This window comes from Ammospiza nelsoni, chromosome 2 (genome assembly GCF_027579445.1).
Source record: "Ammospiza nelsoni isolate bAmmNel1 chromosome 2, bAmmNel1.pri, whole genome shotgun sequence".
In the NCBI taxonomy this organism is placed as follows: Eukaryota; Metazoa; Chordata; class Aves; order Passeriformes; family Passerellidae; genus Ammospiza; species Ammospiza nelsoni.
In genome coordinates this window covers 16098988-16120846 of record NC_080634.1, presented here as the reverse complement: position 1 = coordinate 16120846, position 21859 = coordinate 16098988, and the positions used below count along the sequence as shown (strand labels likewise).

The following is a 21859-nucleotide window of genomic DNA, read 5'->3' as shown; positions in this document are numbered from 1 at the left end:
CCAGCAAACCTGGCAGCCTTCACCTCAAGCAGTGAGGATGCTGCACTGGGGGGCTGAGAAGGGCTGAGCTCCACCAGGCCAGTTCCTCCACAACAAAGGAACCCCAAAATCCCATTTAGCCCTCAGAGAGCTCAGACATGCAAAGACCAATTAGACAAATGACATCTATAAAGGCAGCCTGGAGCTCATTCCTGCTGCAGTCCAAGAGGAACCATCTCTGCTGCTCCCAGAGGTCCCAGCTCTCCCCAGCACCCCAAGTTCAACAGCTTGTATGATGACCCCAGGGCAGATGCTCCAGAAGTGATTTCTTCTGGAGTTATTCTGACAAGTCTCCTCTAAAGCCACTGATGATTTTTTACCTTTTTGGCCCAAAAATTGAGCTCCTTGTTGACCAGCTGGATGAGCTCTGAGTGGCAAAAAGGGAGAAAATAGACAATTTCATTGATCCTGCCCAAGAACTCGTCCCGTCTGAAGTGAGCCTGCAAGAACAAGGGAGGAGGAGGAGGTCAGCAGGGACAGGGATGGTGACCCTGATGGGAACAGCAGGGAGAGTGGCACTGCAGAAGGAGCTCCCCAGGGATCATCCCACCTCCCATAGCTCCCAAGAGCCATCCAACCCCCACACCATGGAGCTGGACAGCAACAGAAACATCTTAAACTGAAGATCGTGGGGATGTCACTGCAGTCAGGCTTTCCTGACCTTGGGAGAACAGAGAACCCCCAAATCACTGCAGCACTTCTTGCCTGAGTCTCCTTTACACCATAGCTCCACTCCAAGAATAAAGAAGGTGTGATTTATTTCTGCTGGGCTCTGACCTCTCCAACATTTATAGTGGGGTTACATCCCTTTCTCATAGCTGGTAGAGAAGCACAGGGAGGGAGTCTGGGACCAAAGCTCAGGACACCTGAAACCTGAGCCATGAAAATCCATACCTTCAAGATGGGGCGAATAACCTTCTCCTTGAACTGCTTGGAAATGGTGATCTTGTCGGTCATCTGGACATCCTCTGCAAGAGAGGTGGAGAGGGGTGTCAGTAGGGACAGTGGGACAGTGGCTCCATCTCTGTCTGGTGAGCTGAGAGCAAGGAAGGCTCTGGGAGGTGCTGCAGGACAGACCTGGGAGTTCCACATGTGCCAGCAGTTTGCTTTGGCACTGTGGTGTCCCTGCACTTGGACAGCAGTTCTGGTGCTGGGGTGCTGCAGGGGAACATCCTGTGCTGATGTGGCTCCCTTGAATGGCCAAAGAGCCCTGGCTCTGCCTCTGCTCCCTGCTCTGCGCCCACAGGAGTTGCTCCCAGGGGTTTTGGGAAGCTGAAGAGCCCAGCTGGGCTCCAGAGCAGCCAATGACCTGTCACACAGAGCACACTGGCCCTCTGGGGCTGTAGAACTGAAAGAGCCTGTGGTCTCTCAGCAAGCACCAAACTCCTGCTCAGGGTGCCTGCAGCACTGCTCAGGCTGCAGTCTACTTCCCTCTGCTGACTGCAGATGGAGCCAGGGTCTGGCTGCTCTCAAATCCTGCCTCCCAGACACTCTGCATGCTTGGCTGCAGCATCACCCTTCTTCCTCCCAGTGCTGTCTTTCTCTTTGTCTTCATCATCCCAGTTCTTCCCACAGCTTCACCCAATCCACCCCATTTGCCTCCATGTGCTGTTTGACACCGGGGTGCTCACAGGGAGGAGATTCCTGTGCTCTGGATTGGATCCTGGCAGGCAGGGAGGGTAGGGCAGGGGACACAGGCCCATGCTGGGTGCTGGGACCCTGTCCCAGCTTTGCAGCCTTGATGAAGATTGCTGCCCCTCACCAGCAGTGGCAGAAGGGATTCTCAACAGGTAGTTTAGGTTGGAAAAGCCCTCTGAGACCACTGAGTCCAAGCAATCCCCAGCACTGCCAAGCCCACAACTAAATGTGTTCCCAAGTTCCACATCCACATATCTTTTAAATCCTCCAGGGATGGGAAGTCCACCACTGCTCAGGGCAGCCTGTGCCATGGCTGGACAACACTTGTGGGGAGTACATTTTCCCAATATCCAACTCAAACCTCTCCTGGCATAAATTGAGACTGTTTCCTCTTGTCCTGTCACTTGTTACCTGGAAGGATACACTGATGCCCAAGTGGCTGCATCCTCTGTTCAGGCAGCTGTAGGGAGTGAGGAGGTTCCCCCTAATGCCCAAAGAGGTGCTCTGGAATCACCTGATCCGGTTCCAACCCCTCTCTCTGGGGCAAGGATGCCAATAAGTCCTAGTGTTTTGGCAGAGGAGAGCAGGGGAAAGGCAGAGGAGCCAGCACTGCTACCAGCATTCCCATTTCCCACATGTAATATCTGCTCCTGCCACTGGTAGATGCAGAGCCCACTGAAGAATCTGCTCCTTCCCTTTATCTTCCCATTTATCTCCCTGCCAGGCACTTTAGTGACTTCCTGCCATGGCACCTCCACACTGAGAGCTCAGAAAATGGGCAGGAGCTCCTTGAAAGCCAACTGAGGGCAGCTGCTGTGCCCAAATGCCCTCCCCAGCTCCTCTCCTGCTGCAGCTGTACTGTCCCACAAATTAAAATTCAATGCTCTCCTCATTGAGCAGGGAAACTGTGGCATTTTCAAATGTTATTCTGGAAGGTTCAGTTGATGATGTGTTCTGTCCTTTACCTAGCCTGATTGAAGTTTAAAGATTCTGAATTAAGCCAGTGTCGACAGCCACTTCTCCAAAGTAAAAGGAAGAGACTGGGAAAAAGAAGCTGGAAAATAGATTTGATGACAAAATCCAATGTTTTTTCCTGCTCCTGTGGAGCTGATGCAGGAATGTGTGTCTGAGATGGCACAGGCTGCTGGATACCTTGAGAAAAATGTGGCATCCAGACAATTAAGATCATAAAAGGATCTTAAAAACCCCAAAGTAAGTTTTTTTAAAACTGATGAGAAAAGAAAGGATGCAGTCACTGTCCATGGTTTTCTGGTTCTCCATAGGCACAGCAGCACCTGATGGAAACAGGCTTTTCCTCTCTCCATGTGACAAACATGGCCCAAAAGAGACAGTCCTTGGTGCTAGCACCACCATCCATCTGTATATCCTCAGAGCTACCCCCAAAGGCACTGGATGTTGCACATCAAGTTGTTCATTTTCAATCTCAGAGGCTGCCCTTGCTCTCCTTATTCCCCTTTTATTACCTAATTCACTATTTTTGAGAAATTTTTCTCCAGGAGCCTGATATATGAGGCCAGGGCTCCCATTCCACAGTGCAGTAAAATTCACTAAGCTCAGTTCTTTTGGGAAGGACTGAGAGGAAACAAAACTTTTCCTCTTTCATATGAGCACCTGAACCAAGCACAGTCTTTTGCAGGAGGAATTTGGAAGGGTCTCAAAAGAAAATGAAGGGTGATTTGATAAAGAGAGTCATGGAATCACATAAGAGTTTGGATTGAGAGGGACCCTAAAGACCATCCAGTTTCAACCCACCTGCTCTGAAATCCTCATTATTTGACATTGTATCTGTCAGAGGAAGACTGCATCTTTAAGGCTCTGTCCAACCTCTCAGTCTTTCTCATCCTGTGCTCACTTCCCTGGAAGTGTTTCAGGCCAGGTTGGATGGGGCTTGGAGCAACCTGGTCTGGTGGAAGGTGTCCTGGCCCATGGAGGGGGTTGGAATGGGATGGTCTTTAAAGTCCCCTCCAACCCAAACCCTTCTGGGATTTCTTGACTTCTTGGCAGAGGAGCATTCCCAAGCCATGTGGACCAGCTGGGACCAGTGGAGAGGGGACTGAAGGGTCTGGGTGTGCCCCCTGCCAAGGGATGGCTGAGCTGGTTCCAAAGTTGTATTAGGAAGCAGGGAGGTTCTTTAGGGGTTTGAAGAGTGAAGCTCCAGTACCTAAGTTTTCTGCAATCCTTTTCTTGCTCATCTCCATGGCCTCCTGCCGGAGCTGCAGCGCGTGCTGGGCAATCTCCTCACTGGCCACGTTGGAGGTCATGATGAAGATGGCATCCTTGCAATCAATGGTCTTCCCCTTTCCATCTGTCAGCCTGCCCTGCAACAACAGCAAGATGACACCAGCCCTGTCAGCAGGTGCTGGAGGACATAGCCAAAACACCAGGAAAAAGAACATGGGTCCTGTTTTTCCCCAGAGTCAATTTAATTTTGAAGGGATACCCAAGGATTGAGGTGGAAGGAAGCAAGGATGACGTTGGAGAAGTCCTTGTCTCTCCATGAATGGCAGGAACTTCTCCTGCACATGGTCCCAGCCTGCCCCATCCAGGACAGAAGTGATGGAAGCACTGGGAGATGCCTCCAGGAGGAGGATTGGGCCAAACCATGTCCTTGCTCAGCCTGGAGAGAAGGAGGCACTTCTTGCTCTCCTCAGCTCCCTGACAGGAAGACAGATCTGCAATGGGGGTCTTGGTCTCCTCCCAGGTAACAAGGGACAGACAAGAACAAAGGGCCTCAAGTTGCACCAGGGATGGAACAGGTTGGGTATCAGGAAATATTTCTTCCCTGAAAGTGTTGCCCAGCCTTGGCACAGACTACCCAGGGCAGTGTGGGAGTCCCCATCCCTGGAGGGATTTAAAAGCTGTGTGGATGTGGCAGTGCTGAGGGAAGGGTTAGACTTGATGGTCTCAGGGGGCTTTTCCACCCTCAATGATTCCATGACTGTGTGGCTGCCCATATGTAACTCCCCAGCCTCTGACCCTCTGCCTACTTCCCTGTGATGGTTTTAGGTCTGACACAAGCCCCAGGCTCAGCTCAGCACAGGTCTGGGCTGGGCAGAGCCCACAAATAACCATGTTATGGCTGTAACAGAGTGACCTGAGTAACAGAGCTCCTCATCCCTGTGGGACTGACCTCCTGGCAAACCAGGGCTGCCCAGCACCACCACTGCTGAAGTGACATCAACCCTCAGCCCCCAAACCAATCCAGGAACCTCCAAAGCACCAGTGCTCTTGATTAATAATATAAAAAGAGAGGGAAATAAGGAGAAAAGCAGCATCTCCCCAGGCTGTTTCTTTCCTCAATCCATCTCCAACAGCAGAGATCCAGCACAATGACACAAATCCTTGTTGGGTGCTTGAGATTAACATTTGGGTTATTGCCCTGTCAAGTTCCTGGTACAGGAATTGATTTCACATTGAACTGCTACTGTGATGATCTATGCAAGAAAAATGGTGTTATTAATCCTTAAAACAAAACAAAAAAACCCCTTCAAAATCTTCCAGCATGTTGCTCTGGAGTTTGGAGGCCTCTGAGGACAGACTGGGACCTTCAAAATCAACCAGAGATGGAGAGTGACTTTGGACAAGGGCCTGGAGAGACAGGACAAGGGGGAGTGGCTTCACACTGCCAGAGGGCAGGGTTAGGTGGGATATTAGGAAGAAATTCTTCCCTGTGAGGGTGGTGAGGCCCTGGCACAGGTTGCCCAGAGAAACTGTGGCTGCCCCATGCCTGGAAATGTTCAAGACCAAGTCAGACATGGCTTAGAGCAACCTGGCCTAGTGGAAGGTGTCCCTGCCCATGGCAGGAGGGGTGGACTATTGTGCTTTTAAGGTACCTTCCAACCCAAACTCCTCCATCTGTCACCCCTCTCACCCCCCACTGTCCCCTTCTCCATGTCCCTTGTGTTGATTCTAACCTCTGACGTGGACTTACCTCATCAAACAGCTGCAGCATGATGGTGAGCACATCAGGGTGGGCTTTGTCCACCTCATCAAAGAGCACCACAGCATTTGGGCACTGCCTCAGCTTTTTGGTGAGCTGTCCTCCCTCCTCATGGCCCACGTAGCCGGGTGGTGAGCCGATGAATTTCGCCACCTGGGAGGAAGGAACAGGAAAGGTGAAGGCTGACCCATGGACAGTGGGAATGAAGCCATTCTGGTAGCTCATCAGGCTACCACCACTCTTTGCTGCTGACAAAACAAATTCTATGTTCTTTGTGACACCTACCAAAATAATTTTAATAAGCAACAATTAAGCAAAATAAGGATTAAGCAGTTCCCTGCCCAGAGCTCAAACCAGCAGAATCCAAGGAGGAGGCATGGTCAGGTGGGAAGGCACCAGCCCTGCTTTGCTATGCAGGGTCTGAGCAACCTGTCTGAGATGTCCAAGACCTATTTTCATCCCTTTTAGCCTTTTAAGAGGAAGAATTCAAAGGATTGTAAGTGGCAGGTGGTACTGGTGCAGAATCAAAGCCACAAGTAAAATACTTTTCCTATGTCATCACTTCTTGCCATGGTGTTTTTAAAAAACATTTAGAAATTTAGAAGTTTATATAGAATAGTATTTCTGACAACAGGAAAGTTTTGGCAAAATGACAATTTTTGACACATAACTTGGTGCATCTTACATCTACTCATGTCTGAATGTCACCCAAAGTCACAGCCAAACCATGGAATGGTTTGGATTGGAAGGGACCATGTAGTGCCAGCCCTGCTGCCATACACAGGGACACATTCCACACCATCACGTTGCTTTAAGCCCCATTCAATCTGGCCTTGAACACTTCCAAGGATGAGGCAGCCAAAGCTTCACTGGGCAACCTGTGCCAGTGTTTAACCACTCTCATTGCTAGGACCTTGCTACTTTTTGGGGAGACAGAGCTCACCAAAGGGAGGGCTCAGGTCCAGGGGTGACCTTGGCAAGAATCACAGAAAACTTGGCACCTTGGACCTCCCATGGCACCAGAACTGGGCAGAAGTTGTGATGGGAGGGCTGCACCTGGCACCATTGTCCTGTATCCTGTTGGATTCTCCTCCTTTCCTACATGGAAGGCAGGCTGAGGCAAAAATCCCACACTGGACTTAGCCATGTTTTGGGGATAAGGGGTTTGGGGTAAGCTGTGCCTGCCTGGGCAATGTTAGGTGATGAACAGCATGTGGCTGTTCAAGATGATCCTCTGGATTCCATCATCTCTTCTCAGCTGCTCTCTCCCCAAGGGCCGACCCCACCCCAAGGGAATTCATAGCACTGGACACATATTGTTAAAGTTTTCCTTGCTCCTTTGTCTCTGCTCCTAATTTTCCTCTATGTCTTGGTTCCAGCCAGGACAGGGTTAATTTTTGCAGTAAGGGAGGGGCAAGGCTTGGACCTGGAGGATATTCTGTATTACCTCATGTCATGGAGCAGAGGGAAAGGAATCTTCTGGGGAGAATGGGTTCCTTCTGGTCAAATAAGAGCAGCAGAAGGATGTGGAATACATGAAGTAGCTGGTTTTGAGCTGGAGGGCATGGCTGGGTTTGGACAGCCTCTCTTTCTCTCTCTCTCTTTTACATGCTTTTGTTTTTAATATTGTTGCTTGTTTGTTTTCTTATGTCATTTCTGTTTCCAGTAAATTGTTGTTGTCTCAACCCACAGCCTTTACCTTTTGAGCCTCCAGTTCTCCTCTCCAGTCCACTGCTGTGGGGAGGGACAAGGGGAGGCAGGGAGTGAGAGGCTCCTGGTTTGGAGTGTCTCAGTGGGAGCACTAAACTGGGGAGTACTATGTCTAAACCACAACACCCAATTAAGGTTCTTTTCTGGCAATTTACTTGCAATTTAGTGCACAACTTGTAGCAACTCCTGTTGTTCTGCTGTGCTCCCACCTTGAGACACCAAAATGCCCATTTTTTCTGGATTAAATTTGAAGCTGCTCCCTTCAGAGCCCATTTACTGACCTCATGCCTCTCCTGGAACTCCGACATGTCCAGTCTGATGAAACCCTGCAAGAGATTTAGGATGAGATTTGATCAATCTGCTCGCTGCCAGAGCTGGAGCAGTACTGACAGGGCTGAAATTTCCCAAATAAAATAGATATTTTTGTGGTTCAGCTTTTTAGAAATCAATCACAAGAAGAATGCAACACCCCTCCACAAAAATCCAGCAAAAATCATAAAGCTGAGGAGAACTGGACTTGTGGGTGATCACCTAGAACAGAGAATAGTGTTAGAGAATTTATAGCATCCACCCAAGTATCCATTTTGCATCTGAAAAGCTGATGATTCACTGCAGGTACTGAATGTTGTGATCATGGAGCTGTAATCCACATCCTAGATGGGAAAGGAAAAGAAGGGAGGAGAGGGAAGGGGAGGGAACAGGAATATTTCAGTTGGAAAGGACCCACAGTGATCCTGTCATCCAGCTGACCAAGGAGAAGCCAAGCCTCAACTTCCCAGCATCATCCTGGGATAGTCAACCAGCCACAACCCCTGTCCATGAGGGAGAATGAGACATGAGACACGTCTGGGAACACATCTCATTTGGACATGTGGACATGGCACACTCACAGACACACAGGGATCCCAGAATTAGAGAACACAATCCCTGAACCTTTTGGGTTGGAAAAGCCCTCTGGGACAACAGAGCCATGCTGTTCCCTCAGCACTGCCAAGCCCAGCACCAACCCATGTCCCCAAGTGCCACATCCACACATCCACATGTGTGATCTCTTCAGGAATGGGGACTCCACCACTGCCCTGGTCAGTCTTTTCCAGAGCTGAGCAGAAAAAAATTCCCCTAATATCTAACCTAAACCTCCCTTGTTGAAACTTGAGGCAGTTTCCTCTAGTCCTGTCATTTGTTACCTGGGAAAATAATGGAATCAGAGAATGGTTTGGGTTGGAATGGACCTTTAGGATAATCCCATTCCAACCCCCCTGCCATGGGTAGGGACACCTTCCACCAGGCCAAGTGGCTCCAAGCCTCATTCAACCTGGTTTTGAACACTTTCAGGGACAGGACAGCCAAAGGTTCTCTGGGTAAAATATTCCCATGCAAAAATTTCCCTGAAAATTATTAAAATATCTAAAAACTGCCCAGGGCAGAGCAAGATGGAAAAATTGACTGTCTTGCAAATGAAAGGGGGACAATTTCAGGTTTTCCCTTCTTAATCCATCAGTTCCTGTGAATTGCTGCCCCTCATCAGAGCCTAATCCCTCATTAAGGGGCCCAATGGCTGAGCTGGTTCATTCCCAATAAACCTCAGATTCCTGCTGCTATCAAATTAACACAACACTCAGGGTTTAACTGATTTCCCCATTGGATGTCTGGCCATGGAGCAGTTCCACGTGCAGGATAAGGGATGAAGGTGCTCTAGATGCATGATTTATGGCTTCTGGAAGGCATTTATAGAGGCATAAGGAAAAGAAAACCAGAAGAGCTGTTTTTACAGCACTGGTTTCAGTTTGTTCTTTCTACATGTGTTGCTGCACTGTGTGTCCATTCACTGCTGGAGGATGTGGGGAAGAGGGATTCATCTATGCACAGCTCTGCTTGTCTTTCCTTCTTTCCCCTGGCTCCATGTGGGAGAGAGCTAAGTACCTCTTACAGGTAGGCAGAGGCTTAAATGTGAAACATGGAGGAGAATGCAATGTAACAGAATGGAATGGGAGAAAATGGAATGGAAGAAAATTCCATTGGAATGGAATGGAATGGAATGGAATGGAATGGAATGGAATGGAATGGAATGGAATGGAAGACTGGGATTGAATAGAACGGCACAGAATGGAACAGAACAGATCAGAATGAAAGATGGGTATGGAATGGTATGGATTTGACTGGAATAGAATAGAATATTGGAATGGAATAGAACAGAACAGAGTAGAATACATTGCAATTGAATGGATTGAAATAATTGTAATGGAATAGAATTGGCAGAATGAAATAGAATAGATTGGAAAGAAACAATACAAAGAATGGGACAGGTTAGAAATGAATGGAATGGAATGGAATGGAATGGAATGGAATGGAATGGAATGGAATGGAATGGAAGAGGACAGGATGGGACAGAATAGAATAGAATAGAATAGAATAGAATAGAATAGAATAGAATAGAATAGAATAGAATAGAACAGAATGGAATAGAAACCTCAGACACCACTGAAGTGTTCTCCTGCAAAGCCACCACCTCCTCCATGAAATAATTCCAACCTATCTTCTCTAAAATCTAACCACTGGGTAACAAACTAAATAATTCAAACTGCTTCTGGATACCAAACACTTCAGCACTTAAAATTTTGAGCAGGAAATCAATGTTGCATGACTACAGTCCATACTGGCAGGATATGACAAGTGGTGGAGGTGAGGACATGGAAAACAGATTTCAGGAATTTTATCCTTCTAACTTACAGTGATATTAGTAATAGAGGTAAAAAAAAAATGTTCACAACACAGGATGTCAAAATTAGAGCAAAATTCAACAGGAAGCACAAATGTTACATCCATTTAAATTTTTCCAATTCAAATATTCTGGTAACATAGGAGCATAGACAGTGTCCTGGGCTGACCCAACCGTGTGAGCAGCAGGGTCAAGTGGGGATTTTGCCCCTCTGCTCTGCTCAGGTGAGAGCCCACCTACAGAGCTGCCTCCAGCTCTGGGGTCCAACATCACAGGGATGTGGAGTTGTTGGAGTGAGCCCAGAGGAGGCCATGGAGATTGGCTGGGAGAGCTGGGGGTGTTTAGCCTGGAGAAGAGATGGCTCCCAGAAGGCCTTAGAGATCCTTCCAGGGCCTAAAGGGGCTGCAAGAGAAGGGCGTGGAATGACAACACAAGGGGGAACAGCTTCCTACTGACAGAGGGCAGGGGAAGATTGAAGAAATTCTTCCCTGTGAGGGTGGTGAGGCCCTGGCACAGACTGTCCAGAGAAGCTTGGCTGCCCCATCCTTGGAAGTGTTCCAGGCCAATTTGGATGTGGCTTGGAACAACCTGGTCTAGTGGAAAGTGTCCCTGCATTTGACAGGAGAGGTGGAACTGGATGAGCTTAAAACACCCTTCCAGCCCAGACTTGTCTGTGACTCCATGACCTTGACAGGCCCCTCTCAGTGCAGAAGAAGCCCTTTCTCAGGGCAGCACAGCCACACAATGAACACCCTGATGACCCTCCCAGCATCCCTTTACTGCCGGCACAAAGCTGGGATGAGCCATTACCTTTTTGATGTCTTTATGGATGTACTTGGCTGTTTGCTTGGCCAGCTCTGTTTTACCTGTTTTGGAGAGAGAAAAAAAACCTTCATTAAACCAGGTCTGTCCATCTTCTGTCTGTTCATCAGCTCTGCTAACACCAGGGCTGGCACCTCCTGCAACCAATACATGGATTTTCCTTGGGAAGTGGCATTGCTGTTTTGTCTCCAGGATCACATTCAGTGGTGTTCCCAGCCTGGGCAGGGTGAACAGATGCATTAGAACAGCGACATCTCTGCATTGGCTCCCTCAGCTTTAATTGACTCTCACATGATGGGAACAAAGCTCTTGATTTTTTCCACAAAAAGATGTTGATAGATCAGAGTTTTGCTATATTGGATAGATCAGATTTCTTGCTATATTTACCCTCAATATTTCAAGTTCCTTGTGCAATGCCTTGTAGTCTCCAAATAAAGAATTTCAAGGAAATGGGGTGTTTTTTCTTTGCTTTATATAAGATGACAGTAAAAAAATTCTGGCATTAGGAACAATCAGTAATGAAGCAAACCCACCCTGAAAGGCATTTACAGAGGCCCGAGGCATTTATTGAGGGTGAACACACGTACCAGCTCATACCAGCTCATGTCCTGTTCTCCCAGCCCATCCATTTGGGGAAAAACTTCATTGAAAAAGCAGTTTTATTAAATGTGGAAAACTTTTCTTTCCTGCTGCTACCCCCCAGCATGACACTGCTGGTTTTGTCAGGTTGATCAGGGGAAGGACTGGGCCAGTTTTAGCTCCTGGGGTGACCAGCAAAGCTGAGGTGAAGCCAGTCAGCCCTGTGGAGGATGGATGTTCTGGGGGTTCACACTTGTCCCTTGCACACCTGTCAGCAGTGTACTGCATATGGATCCCTGATGGATTTACTTGCATACTGAAAAATAAATGAGCAGGGACAGAAATAACTATTCTGAAGGAAAAAACCAACATGTTTTTAAAAGGAAATTAGGTGGAAAAGTACATTCTTACTGGAGTATTGTATATCTAACCACAGTTGCTTTGCAGGGACAATAGATCTGGTGGGTCAGATCAATAAAGCACCAAAAAAAGGGCTACAAATACAGGAATTCATGGGGTGTTCTCTGCTCCACCTGATAAATCTCTGCCAAAATTTTGCATTTGATTTCACTTTGAGCTTTGCTGATTCTGGATGATGCTGGATCAGAGCTCCTGATGTGTAAGGATGCAAGAAACTATGCTTCCTATAAAAAAGAAAGAGAGGAAAAAGAGAGATGAGAGAGGAGAGGAGAGGAGAGGAGAGGAGAGGAGAGGAGAGGAGAGGAGAGGAGAGGAGAGGAGAGGAGAGGAGAGGAGAGGAGAGGAGAGGAGAGGAGAGGAGAGGAGAGGAGAGGAGAGGAGAGGAGAGGAGAGGAGAGGAGAGAGAAAAGAAAAGAGAAAAGAGAAAAGAAAAGAGAAAAGAGAAGAGAAGAAAGAAAAGAAAAGAGAAGAAAGAAAAGAAAAGAAAAGAAAAGAAAAGAAAAGAAAAGAAAAGAAAAGAAAAGAAAAGAAAAGAAAAGAAAAGAAAAGAAAAGAAAAGAAAAGAAAAGAAAAGAAAAAAGAAAAGAAAAGAAAAAAGAAAAGAAAAAAGAAAAGAAAAGAAAAGAAAAGAAAAGAAAAGAAAAGAAAAGAAAAGAAAAGAAAAGAAAAGAAAAGAAAAGAAAAGAAAAGAAAAGAAAAGAAAAGAAAAGAAAAGAAAAGAAAAGAAAAGAAAAGAAAAGAAAAGAAAAGAAAAAAGAAAAGAAAACCCCCCATGGAAGTTCATGGGAATGGAAGAGCCAACAATTTACATCCCTGAATCTTTAGATTCAGCGGGGCAATGAAGTATCAAAAATATTTTGTCCTGATTTTATACAGCTTTATAGCAACTTATTTGGAGTTAATGCTGGGCCTGGTACTGTTCTGCAGCAGGAGCAAAATCTCACCTGTGCCCCTTTAACCCCTCCAGCACTGGAGCATCAGCACCTTCTGGAGCCCTTTGGGAGGCAGTGGAGGCAGGAGAAGCCCTGAGGTTGTTCCAAATGTCACAAATCAGTTACTTTGAAGCTGTTTTGTTGGGTTTTTTTTCCACAACTAAAAGTCATTTGGACCATTTCATGAACTGATCAGCTGTCATGTGGCATTTGATTGGGCTGGAGGACAAATCTTATCGGTGTCAATAAAATCCTGTCATTCCAAAGCAATCTGTGCCCACAGGAGCAAATGAGCAGAGATTCAGTTTGCAGGCAGCAAATTTCTACTATTATCCCTCCATTCCCATTGGAATAGAGGGGTTTTCACCAGAAAGTTGTTAGAGTAATACTTTTACTCTGAAAACTGCTCCTTTTTGAGACTTGGAGGGGGGCTGTCCTGTGGGATAACTCAGCATGAGGCTGGATGTGCCTGTGTGTGCTGGTGTCACCCTGCTGGAGGATGGGTGACCTGCTCAAAGACGACAGTGTGTTTAACTGGTATTTCATTCAGACCCTGCAGCCCTGCAACAGCTTCTACCCCCTCTCCTCAGGGCTCTCCATCCCCCTCCCCACAACCCAAATGTTACCTATTCCAGATGATCCCAAGAAAAGAAACACCAGCGGGTGCTCCTCATCATACCAGCCATTTTCCTTCCTCCGAATCGCTGCATTTGAAGACAATGAAAACAAAAAAAGAGGAGGGGGGAAGCATATAAATCAATGCCACAAAGCAAGTGTAATTATCACTAAGTATACACTATGTTTTACTGCTCTCTACCCACTCCCAGTCCTCCCTGCCATTAGCGCTCTCTAATTTGATTAGCTAGCCAAGGCCCCAGAGACACCTAATAAGGTTAGCATGGATTTGGAAAGCTGCCCAGAGCAGATTTCGGATAAAGTTTTCCAGGATGTGCACTCAGCGTTGCCAGGGAGATGGTGGAGGGGGGGACAAGGATGGATGGATGGACAGAGGGATGGAGAGGCGCTCTGCCTCGCCAGCTCCCAAGTGCAGCCTTTCTGTGAGGAAAAACCATCAGTTTTGAAGAGGTTTATAGGTTATTTCTGGCATGGAATGGGAAGAAAGAGGTGGCTGAAGGTCACAAATGCTCTGAATTGGTGCAAGGATTGGGAAAAGTGTGGTGATTATCTCAGTGCCTCCCTGGACAGTGGCAACCAAGTGCATCCTGGGTGAGATACCAGTGGAAAATTTTACAAAAGGCAAGAGCTCTGATTCCTTCCCAAACTCCCAGTCTGACCAGTACAGCCCTTCTTCAGGACAGACATGGATCTGCTGTGCAGAGTGGGTGATAGCTCCTATCCCCATGGGTGCCCACAGCTCCCCAAGGTACTCTCCAGCCCCCCAGAGCAGCCTCAGGCTCTGTGACCTGTAACATCATTGCACTGGGCTTATTTGAAGGAGGAGGAACTGCTTTTGAGGCCAAAAGATCAAATCTCATCCTCTGCTGGCTGGATGTGGTCTCTGGAACAGAGAAGTGGTTTCCCTGGATCAGAGCAGCTTCCAGTTCAGTGTGAGAGATTCTGACATTCCAGCCTTTCTGCTTTATCTGCAGTATTTCAATACAGCCTGTAAATCTTGTAAGGTGTTTTGCAAAAGAGAACATGCACTGTGTACAGTCTCAGGACCCCTCAGACCCAGCAAGGTCTCATGAGTGGCACATGGCACCTCCAGATGCAGCCAAACCCAAAATATGGCACATGAGGAAGCAGGGCATGAAAACAGCAAGATGCCCAAAAATTGTAACTGACAAGGAATTTGAAAGTAGTGGGGAAAAACAATAGCACTGGAGGTGGGATGAGCAGAAGGAAAACACTGGGAGAGCTGTGGCTTAAAGCTCTTGGAATGCTGCTGCACACAGGCATGGCAAAGCTCAGCCTCTGCTGCCTTTCAGTGGTGTCCACAGCAAAAACAGGAATAAAGCCAAGAAAGAATAAACCCACTTCTCTTTGTCACTGTCACCCTGAAAACACAGCTTCCTCCTCTTCTTCTGGCCACTATCCTGGGCCTCAGCCTCTGTCCTTGTGCCTCAGTCCTGTGTCTCCCTTGAATGAGGCACTGGCTGGCTCTGTGGGGAGCTGTGGGTTTATTTTCTTCCCTGAGCTGGCAGAAAGGCACAAGAGTGGCTTTTAAAACTGCAGAATTCTTAAATTCAATCCCAAAGTCAGCCCATAAAACCCTTTTCTTGATGGGGTGTGGTAAATAGAAGGTACCTAAAAAAAGGCATCCTAGGCACGGCATGCCACGAGTCCTTCCTGCACAGGAGAAGAAACTGACATGGGAAATAAATAGTGCCATTTTGCACAAAAAAGATTTGCATATAAAAATATTTAAACAATATTTCCATTTTGCAAATAATAAGAAATGGAATGTCACAGGCTACAGCCTGACATGGAAATGCTGCCTGTGCCAGCAGGGACACACTGGGAAGATGTTAAACAGCAGCAGCTCAAGTCAGATATTCCAGCAGCTGGAGTTTAGAGATGCATGGAGGGGTCTCATGGGAATTTGGAGCTGCAAGACCTGCATGAAACCTCCCTCCTCAGAGTCCATGCTTGTATTCCAGGAGACTCAGGTAGCAGGGGAGCCAGCAGATCCAGTGAGAAAAGCCTCACTACAAGAACAAATCAGTGAGCTGAGGTTAATGATGAGGGGTGTGAGGAGTGACCTGACCACAGTCATTAAGTATCTCCCCAAGAAGGCACTGAACTTGCTCAGCGACAGAGAAAATTAAGGCGCTCCAGGGCCTGTAGCAAGAGGATCAAACTACAAATAAAGCAGAACAGTTTTAATAACAAAGGTGATTAACCACTGCAGCCACTTAGGAAGAGAGTGGGACTGAATTCCTAATCCCTGTAAAGTCTGCAGGGAAATTCAGAAGGGCCTCCCAAAAGGCAGCGGTAGCTCAGGATGAAGATGAAGGTTTGCATCCCTGTCCAAACATCAAAAAAAAAATCCCCAATTTAACCTTAAATCCAAGGCATGCAGTATCATGTAATTGTAGAAGAGTGTGGGTAGGAAGGGACCCTAAAGACCACAGTTCCAACCCGTTCAGAAATGGGACTGAGTGCTGGGATTGTGCATTTAGTGGGAGCTGAACCTTAGTGCCTCAAGGACTTGCCATTCCCTGCCTGGACACAGGCAGATGCATTACCTGTCCCCCTGGCCATGCTGATGAGTCCTGACTCCTGCCAAGGCCTAATTAGCTTGGGCCAAGGCCAGATGCAGCACTGGCTGGTGCCTGGCTCCATCTCACCCTGCCTGGGCATATCAGCATGACAGACCAGCTTGGCTGTAGCCAGCAATCTGGTTCTGTTCAAAATCCTGGGCAAAGACTGGTGGGAATCCCATCCTGTCCTTCAGCTGCTCCCTGGCCATGTCATCCCTGGAATCAGCCACCTGACAGGGAGGTGCAGGGAAGGGTCTGTGCTGCATCCCTCTGTGTGCCCTTCCCAGCACTGCATATGTTCCTTCTCAACCCTTTACAGCAATGAACGAGAGGTCAAACACCTGGGGTGAGAAATTTCATAAAAACTGATGGGGAGTAACACAACCGCCAATAATTCCTGCAGCTATCTCGGCTAAGATAATAATGGTAATAAAAGTAATAAACTTCTGCTTTGGGGCATGGAGTGACCACTCACAGGGTCAAGCACGTTCAGGGTCCAAAGACAGTGGGGTTAAGTGCTGCCTTCTTCCCCTCCCCTCTGCAGCAGGATGCCAGAGTTTATGGATAAATACTCAAAGCAGCTCCAGGGATATAAAGCATCCCTTAAAAAACTGCCATAAAGTCAGAGCTTAGATTCAGCACGTGATCTCTGTCAGAAGATGCCGAGCATCATATTTAGGAAGAAATTTTTTCCTATGAGGCTAGTGAGGCACTGGCACAGGTTGGCAAGAAAAGTTGTGCCTGGACGGCCAGACTGGAACTGGGCTTAGAGTGACCTGGTCTAATGGAAGGTGTCCCTGTCCATGTCAGGGGGTTGGAATGAGATGGGCTTTAAGGACTCTTCTAAGCCAAACTGTTCCACCCTCACTAGTCAGCAGCTTAATCAGATCAACAGAGTGAAGAGGTGTAAATGCTTTTCTACAAGCAGCCTGAAAATGATGAGCTATTCCACCACACAGCACTCTTGAAGTTTGGAAAAACTTAAAAAATCTGGATATCCCTAGGGAAGGGACACCAGTCCCTAGGTTCTACCACTGGGGCTGGAGGAGGCTCTCTGAGGCTGTTCAGTGCAGTGTTCAGCTTCAGCAGTAGGAACAGAAGCCCCATCCTGGGCCAAAGCAGAACATCAGTACCAGTTCCAAGGATGAAAATTTCAGCTAGGAAAGCCACAGAAGCACTCCTCTCCTTGGAGTCTGCACTGCCAAAGCAGCTGCTGGCCACGCTGACCGCTCTTCATTGTCACCCAAGCATGAAATCCATGCTCTGCCTCTGGGAAAGCTGCCCCCTTCCTTCCTCCTGGCATAAATAAATAAATAAATAAATAAATAAATAAATAAATAAATACCAGGAGGGAGGTCACACTGCTGTGCTGAAATCTCATTATGACACTCAGCCCCAATGTCCAAAACAAGAGCCTGATGATGATGACGCTGGGGCCTTCTTCTGCAGAGCTGTTCCTGGCATTGCTGCCGTGCTCTCGCTTTATTTCGTCCATCTGTAACAGTGTGACTGCAGCCCTGTGTCTCCAAGAGGCCCTTCAACCCGCTATTGAACTGATAAATTCACTGTATTACTTTACACAAATCAATACCCCAGCAGTTATCAGCACTTGATGTGACTGAAATTGGTTTCAGCCAATTTGTGAGTGTAATAAATGTCCATTTATCAAATCAATTCATTCTGCGGGGCTCCTCGGCCTGTCCGGGTTTGGGGTACCGCAGGGCGAAGGCTCTGGGGCCAAACCCATCCTGGGATCACTGCTTCCATCCAGGTACTGCACTGATGCTCCAGGGTCTGCAGCATTCCCAAAGAAGCTCTCTTCCAGCCCTGCTGCTGGTGGCTCAGGCTTATGGAACCCCAAATTAGATCAAAGCTGTGTCCTTGCAAAGTTTCACCTGACCTGCAGGCAGCAACACACACCAAAAAACAGCCCTCATAAAAGGATCCTATATTGTCCAAAATAACCCCAGTTTCCTTTGGACCAGAGCAGGATGATAGTCCTTCTTATCCATTTCCCTACAGTTTTGAAACACTGACTGATTTTCAATATCATAGCTGCTAAAATTGGGGATTTTATCATTAAAACATAGATTTTTGTGCACTACCCTTTCTTCAAAAATCCTGAAAAATAAACAACACTTTTCCTTCCTCGGTTCTTATTCAACTTCAGGAAGAGCTGGAACAGAGTGCTTCAACCCTCAAGGTTTATTCCCCCTGAAAAGGGGAAGTGGTAGGTTTGAAAAACACAACCCTAAGCCTTTTAGCTGCTCATTTGTATGTACCAGTTAGAGAACCCCAGCAGTTCCTGAGATGGCAGCAATGACCTGCCTGTTTCTGATGTCAGGAGATGGAATATTTAATGGGGATTTTGTTAAGATGAACTGAACATCTACAGTTCAGTCGAGGGGGTGGCCAAGCTGCCTCCCACTATCAACCAGTCAGGCACCAGGAGAAATCTTGCATGCTGGGAGATGCCCAGTCACAATCAGTTAACCATCATCCACCTTCTCCCAGTCCTGTCCTGCTCCACATATCAGAAAAGAGTGCTGCAGGGCTTGGATATATCCTATGGAGGCAATGGGGAAGGATTTTCCCTCTGGCAGTGATGCCATGGTGTTGGGGCTGTGGCTGCCGTGTGGCTGATTCCGGGTGCATCCCCTTGCAGAGGGTTGCTGGGATAACAGCTGGACTTGGTGATCTTAGAGGGTTTTTCTAAATTATTCCATAATTCTGTGACTCCATTCTATCCCCATTGCTCCAGACCTTGTGTTTCTAACCCCAGACCACACGTTCCCTTTGTATTCTGGCTAAGCCCCTCTGGAGACTGTTTGGATCATGCACCGAGTGACGGATTAAATCCAATTATTCAATTAAGGCACCAGTTATAAATTAAACATATCAGGCAGGCTTGGTGGATCTGAAGATGTGGTGTGTGGCAGGTCTGCTCACCAGCAAATGGCAGCGGTGAGAGCAGAGTGGAGGGATGCAGGGTCCACAAAGCAGCAGGAAAACCAGCTGGGCACAAAATAAATAGCAAAGATAGAAAGGAAGTGCTTGAGAGAGAAAGTCCTGTCTTAAAATTCATCCTTCTGGACAGAAAACAAAAAGAAAAGAAAATGAAAAGAAAAACTGGACAGAAGGGAAGGGGGGAGAGGAGGGGACAGAGAGTCTCCCACTACCTTTTGGTCCAATATCCTGAGGCTGTAGGGGTATCAAGCACATTCCCTATAATTCAATAAGAAAAACCTCCATAAAGGCAAGGACGTTAATGCGCAGAAACGCCACCTGTGTCAGGAACAGGCACTGCCCATTAATCACAGCTCCCCAATTAGCCGGGCTGCTGCCCCCAGGCACAGCCGTTCTCTGAACACACAGGGTGGCTGTTGTTTTTGCAGGAGTGTAGACTCCTTCCCAGCTCCTTCCCGGCTCCTTCTCAGCTCCCAGCCCACACTGGGCTCCTCTTTGTTAACTAAAGGCAAAGGGTTTGTGTTTCTGACAGCACGCTCCTTGTGATTCTGCCCTGGCCTCAACAGCTCTTATTTTGCTGTCCCATTTTCAGGAATTAACTGGGATGAACGGATGGATCAGGAATTATTGACAGGATCCAGAGGCTTTGGACTGGCAAATCAAACCCAGCCCAGATTGCCAGAGCCTTGATCACATGGAATGACAGAATGGTTTGTGTTGGAAGGAAGCTCATCTCATTCCAACTCTCTGCCATGGGCAGGGACACCTCCCATATTGCTTGAAGTCCCATCCAACCTGGCTTTAAACACTTCCATGGATGGGACATCCACTGTGAATTCCCCAGCAACCTTGCAAGGCTGCCCAGAGGCAGCCTCAGATCAAGGCTTGAGGCAACAGCTTTCTCCCCTGTGGAGCAGGTGTGGAGGGCAGAGCTGGCAGCGTGTGAAGGGTCCTACCTGCCCCCACTGTGGCTATGGCATTCTCCTGACCAATGATGTGCTCCTTCAGCCGCTGCTCCAGTGGGAATCTCCGCCGCTCCTCCACCTCCCTCCTGCGCTGTTCCTCCTGGAACTGTGGAGGGAAGAAAACATAGGGATCAGAGACTTGACAGAGCACTGGGTCACTACACAGATGTCAGAGCCCTGTATGGGGATCCCTCTGACATGGAGCCAGAGCATCCCCAGGGCACATGCAGTTTGGTCTGGATGCTCCAGCCCTAGCAAGAGGAAATTTCTGAATCTGTCATGGAATGGAAGTTGGGGTGAGTGGGAATAGGGATCCTGCTCTGCTGATGGGAAACCAGACCCTGTGCTACCTCTGTACTGGTGACAAAGAGGGAACAATGGCACTGCTCAACAGCTCTTAACCATTAGGTGCTATTTATTTTGGGATTGCTCTACCTAGATTTGTCTTCCTACCCTCCAATCATTTCCTGTTCAAAGACTCCAACCAGATCTTGCAGGGATGGCAGAGTATCACTATGCCTTACATCCAAGAGAGCTGAAGAGGGACTTTGGACAAGGGCATGGAGTGACAGGACAAGGGGGAATGGCTTCCCATTGAGGATTAGATGGGATATTGGGAAGAAATTATTTCCTGTGAGGGTGGTAAGGCTCTGGCACAGATTTCCCAGAGCAGCTGTGGCTGCACCATCCCAGGCAGTGTCCAAGGCAAGGTTGGATGGGGCCTGGATCAACTTGGTCTAGTGAAAGGTGACCCTGCCCACAGCAGGGGGTGAAATTAGGTGAGCTGTAAAGTCCCTTCCAACCCAAAACCTGTGATTCTAAGATCTTTAGAAAGGCTGCTGAGCACTCTTCTTGCCACAACCTGAGCATGGAGCAAGCCAGACTCAGATGAAGACAGAACATAAAGATCCCATGGGGTTTGCCAAGTGAGTAACTGCACCCACAGAACAGTCCCTGTCATTGAATCCATCTCACTAAGGGGAAACACCCTCAGCAAAGCCAGAAGGCAGGTGCCAAAGCTGCAGCAGGATCCAGCTGCTGGAGCTGGAGTGGATAACCCCCAGCCAGGCTGCTGACATCTCCTGGGCTAGCAGCGATTCTGACAGAAGTTAAAAAATAATAAATAGTGAACAATCCAATTTTGGCCAGTGCTATCAGTCTCACGTGTAACAGAGATGCCATGAGCCCTGATCCTCACACAGAGCAATAACTTCCCTGCAGATCCCAGTGGAGCAGCTCTGGGACAGACATCCTGCCTGTGCTGATCCCCCCGGCACTGGGTACGACCTCACCATATGTCTGTCTGTAGGATCCTGACAAATCTTTTCTCTCTCTCTCCCTCCTCTCTGGCCTTTTGGAAGATGCAGGAATGTGATCAGTGATGTTAGGACACCCAACAATTCCCATGGGTTTATGGAGAGTGGGTAAGATGTGCAGGAAGAGAAGGAAGGGATACCCATCCTCTGCAATGCCCTCTCCCTCTGTCCTTGGAGAGCTGACACAGTACAAGTCCTGTGCACAAGTACCATTTTCTGCTCAGGAGCTGATCTGGAGAGCCCTGCACTCATGGCAGCTACTCAGTGGGCCAGAAGTGATAACACAGCTCCTGGCTGGGTCATGCAGCTGGCCTGGAGTATCCTGAGCATCTGCCTTAGCTTGCACTGTACAGGGAACACTGGGACAAGAAAACCCAGCAAGAAAAACATATTTTAGATGCATTGGTGACAGAACCTCCAAGAAAAAGCCCCACTAATTCTGGACTTTACATAAGACACAAACTTCTCTCTCATCTGCTCCCCTCTCCATACACATCCAGCTGTTCCCACCTTCTCACTTTGTGGTGTGCAATGGTGTTGGTGGGCATTGTGTCCCCACCCTCTGGC

The 21859-nt window shown here is 47.9% G+C and overlaps 1 protein-coding gene across 1 annotated transcript in view; it reads right to left on the bottom strand.

The window, feature by feature from the left end:
- CLPB (ClpB family mitochondrial disaggregase) overlaps positions 1-21859 on the bottom strand; it is a 73313-nt gene that overhangs the window by 1612 nt on the left and 49842 nt on the right. The window contains exons 7-14 of the mRNA XM_059465847.1: positions 19968-20082; positions 13447-13524; positions 10878-10933; positions 7630-7674; positions 5630-5791; positions 3860-4016; positions 934-1007; positions 360-479 (exon numbers count right to left, since the gene is read on the bottom strand). Of these exons, the coding sequence (XP_059321830.1) occupies positions 360-479; positions 934-1007; positions 3860-4016; positions 5630-5791; positions 7630-7674; positions 10878-10933; positions 13447-13524; positions 19968-20082 (807 nt within the window). The remainder of the gene's footprint in view (positions 1-359; positions 480-933; positions 1008-3859; positions 4017-5629; positions 5792-7629; positions 7675-10877; positions 10934-13446; positions 13525-19967; positions 20083-21859) is intronic.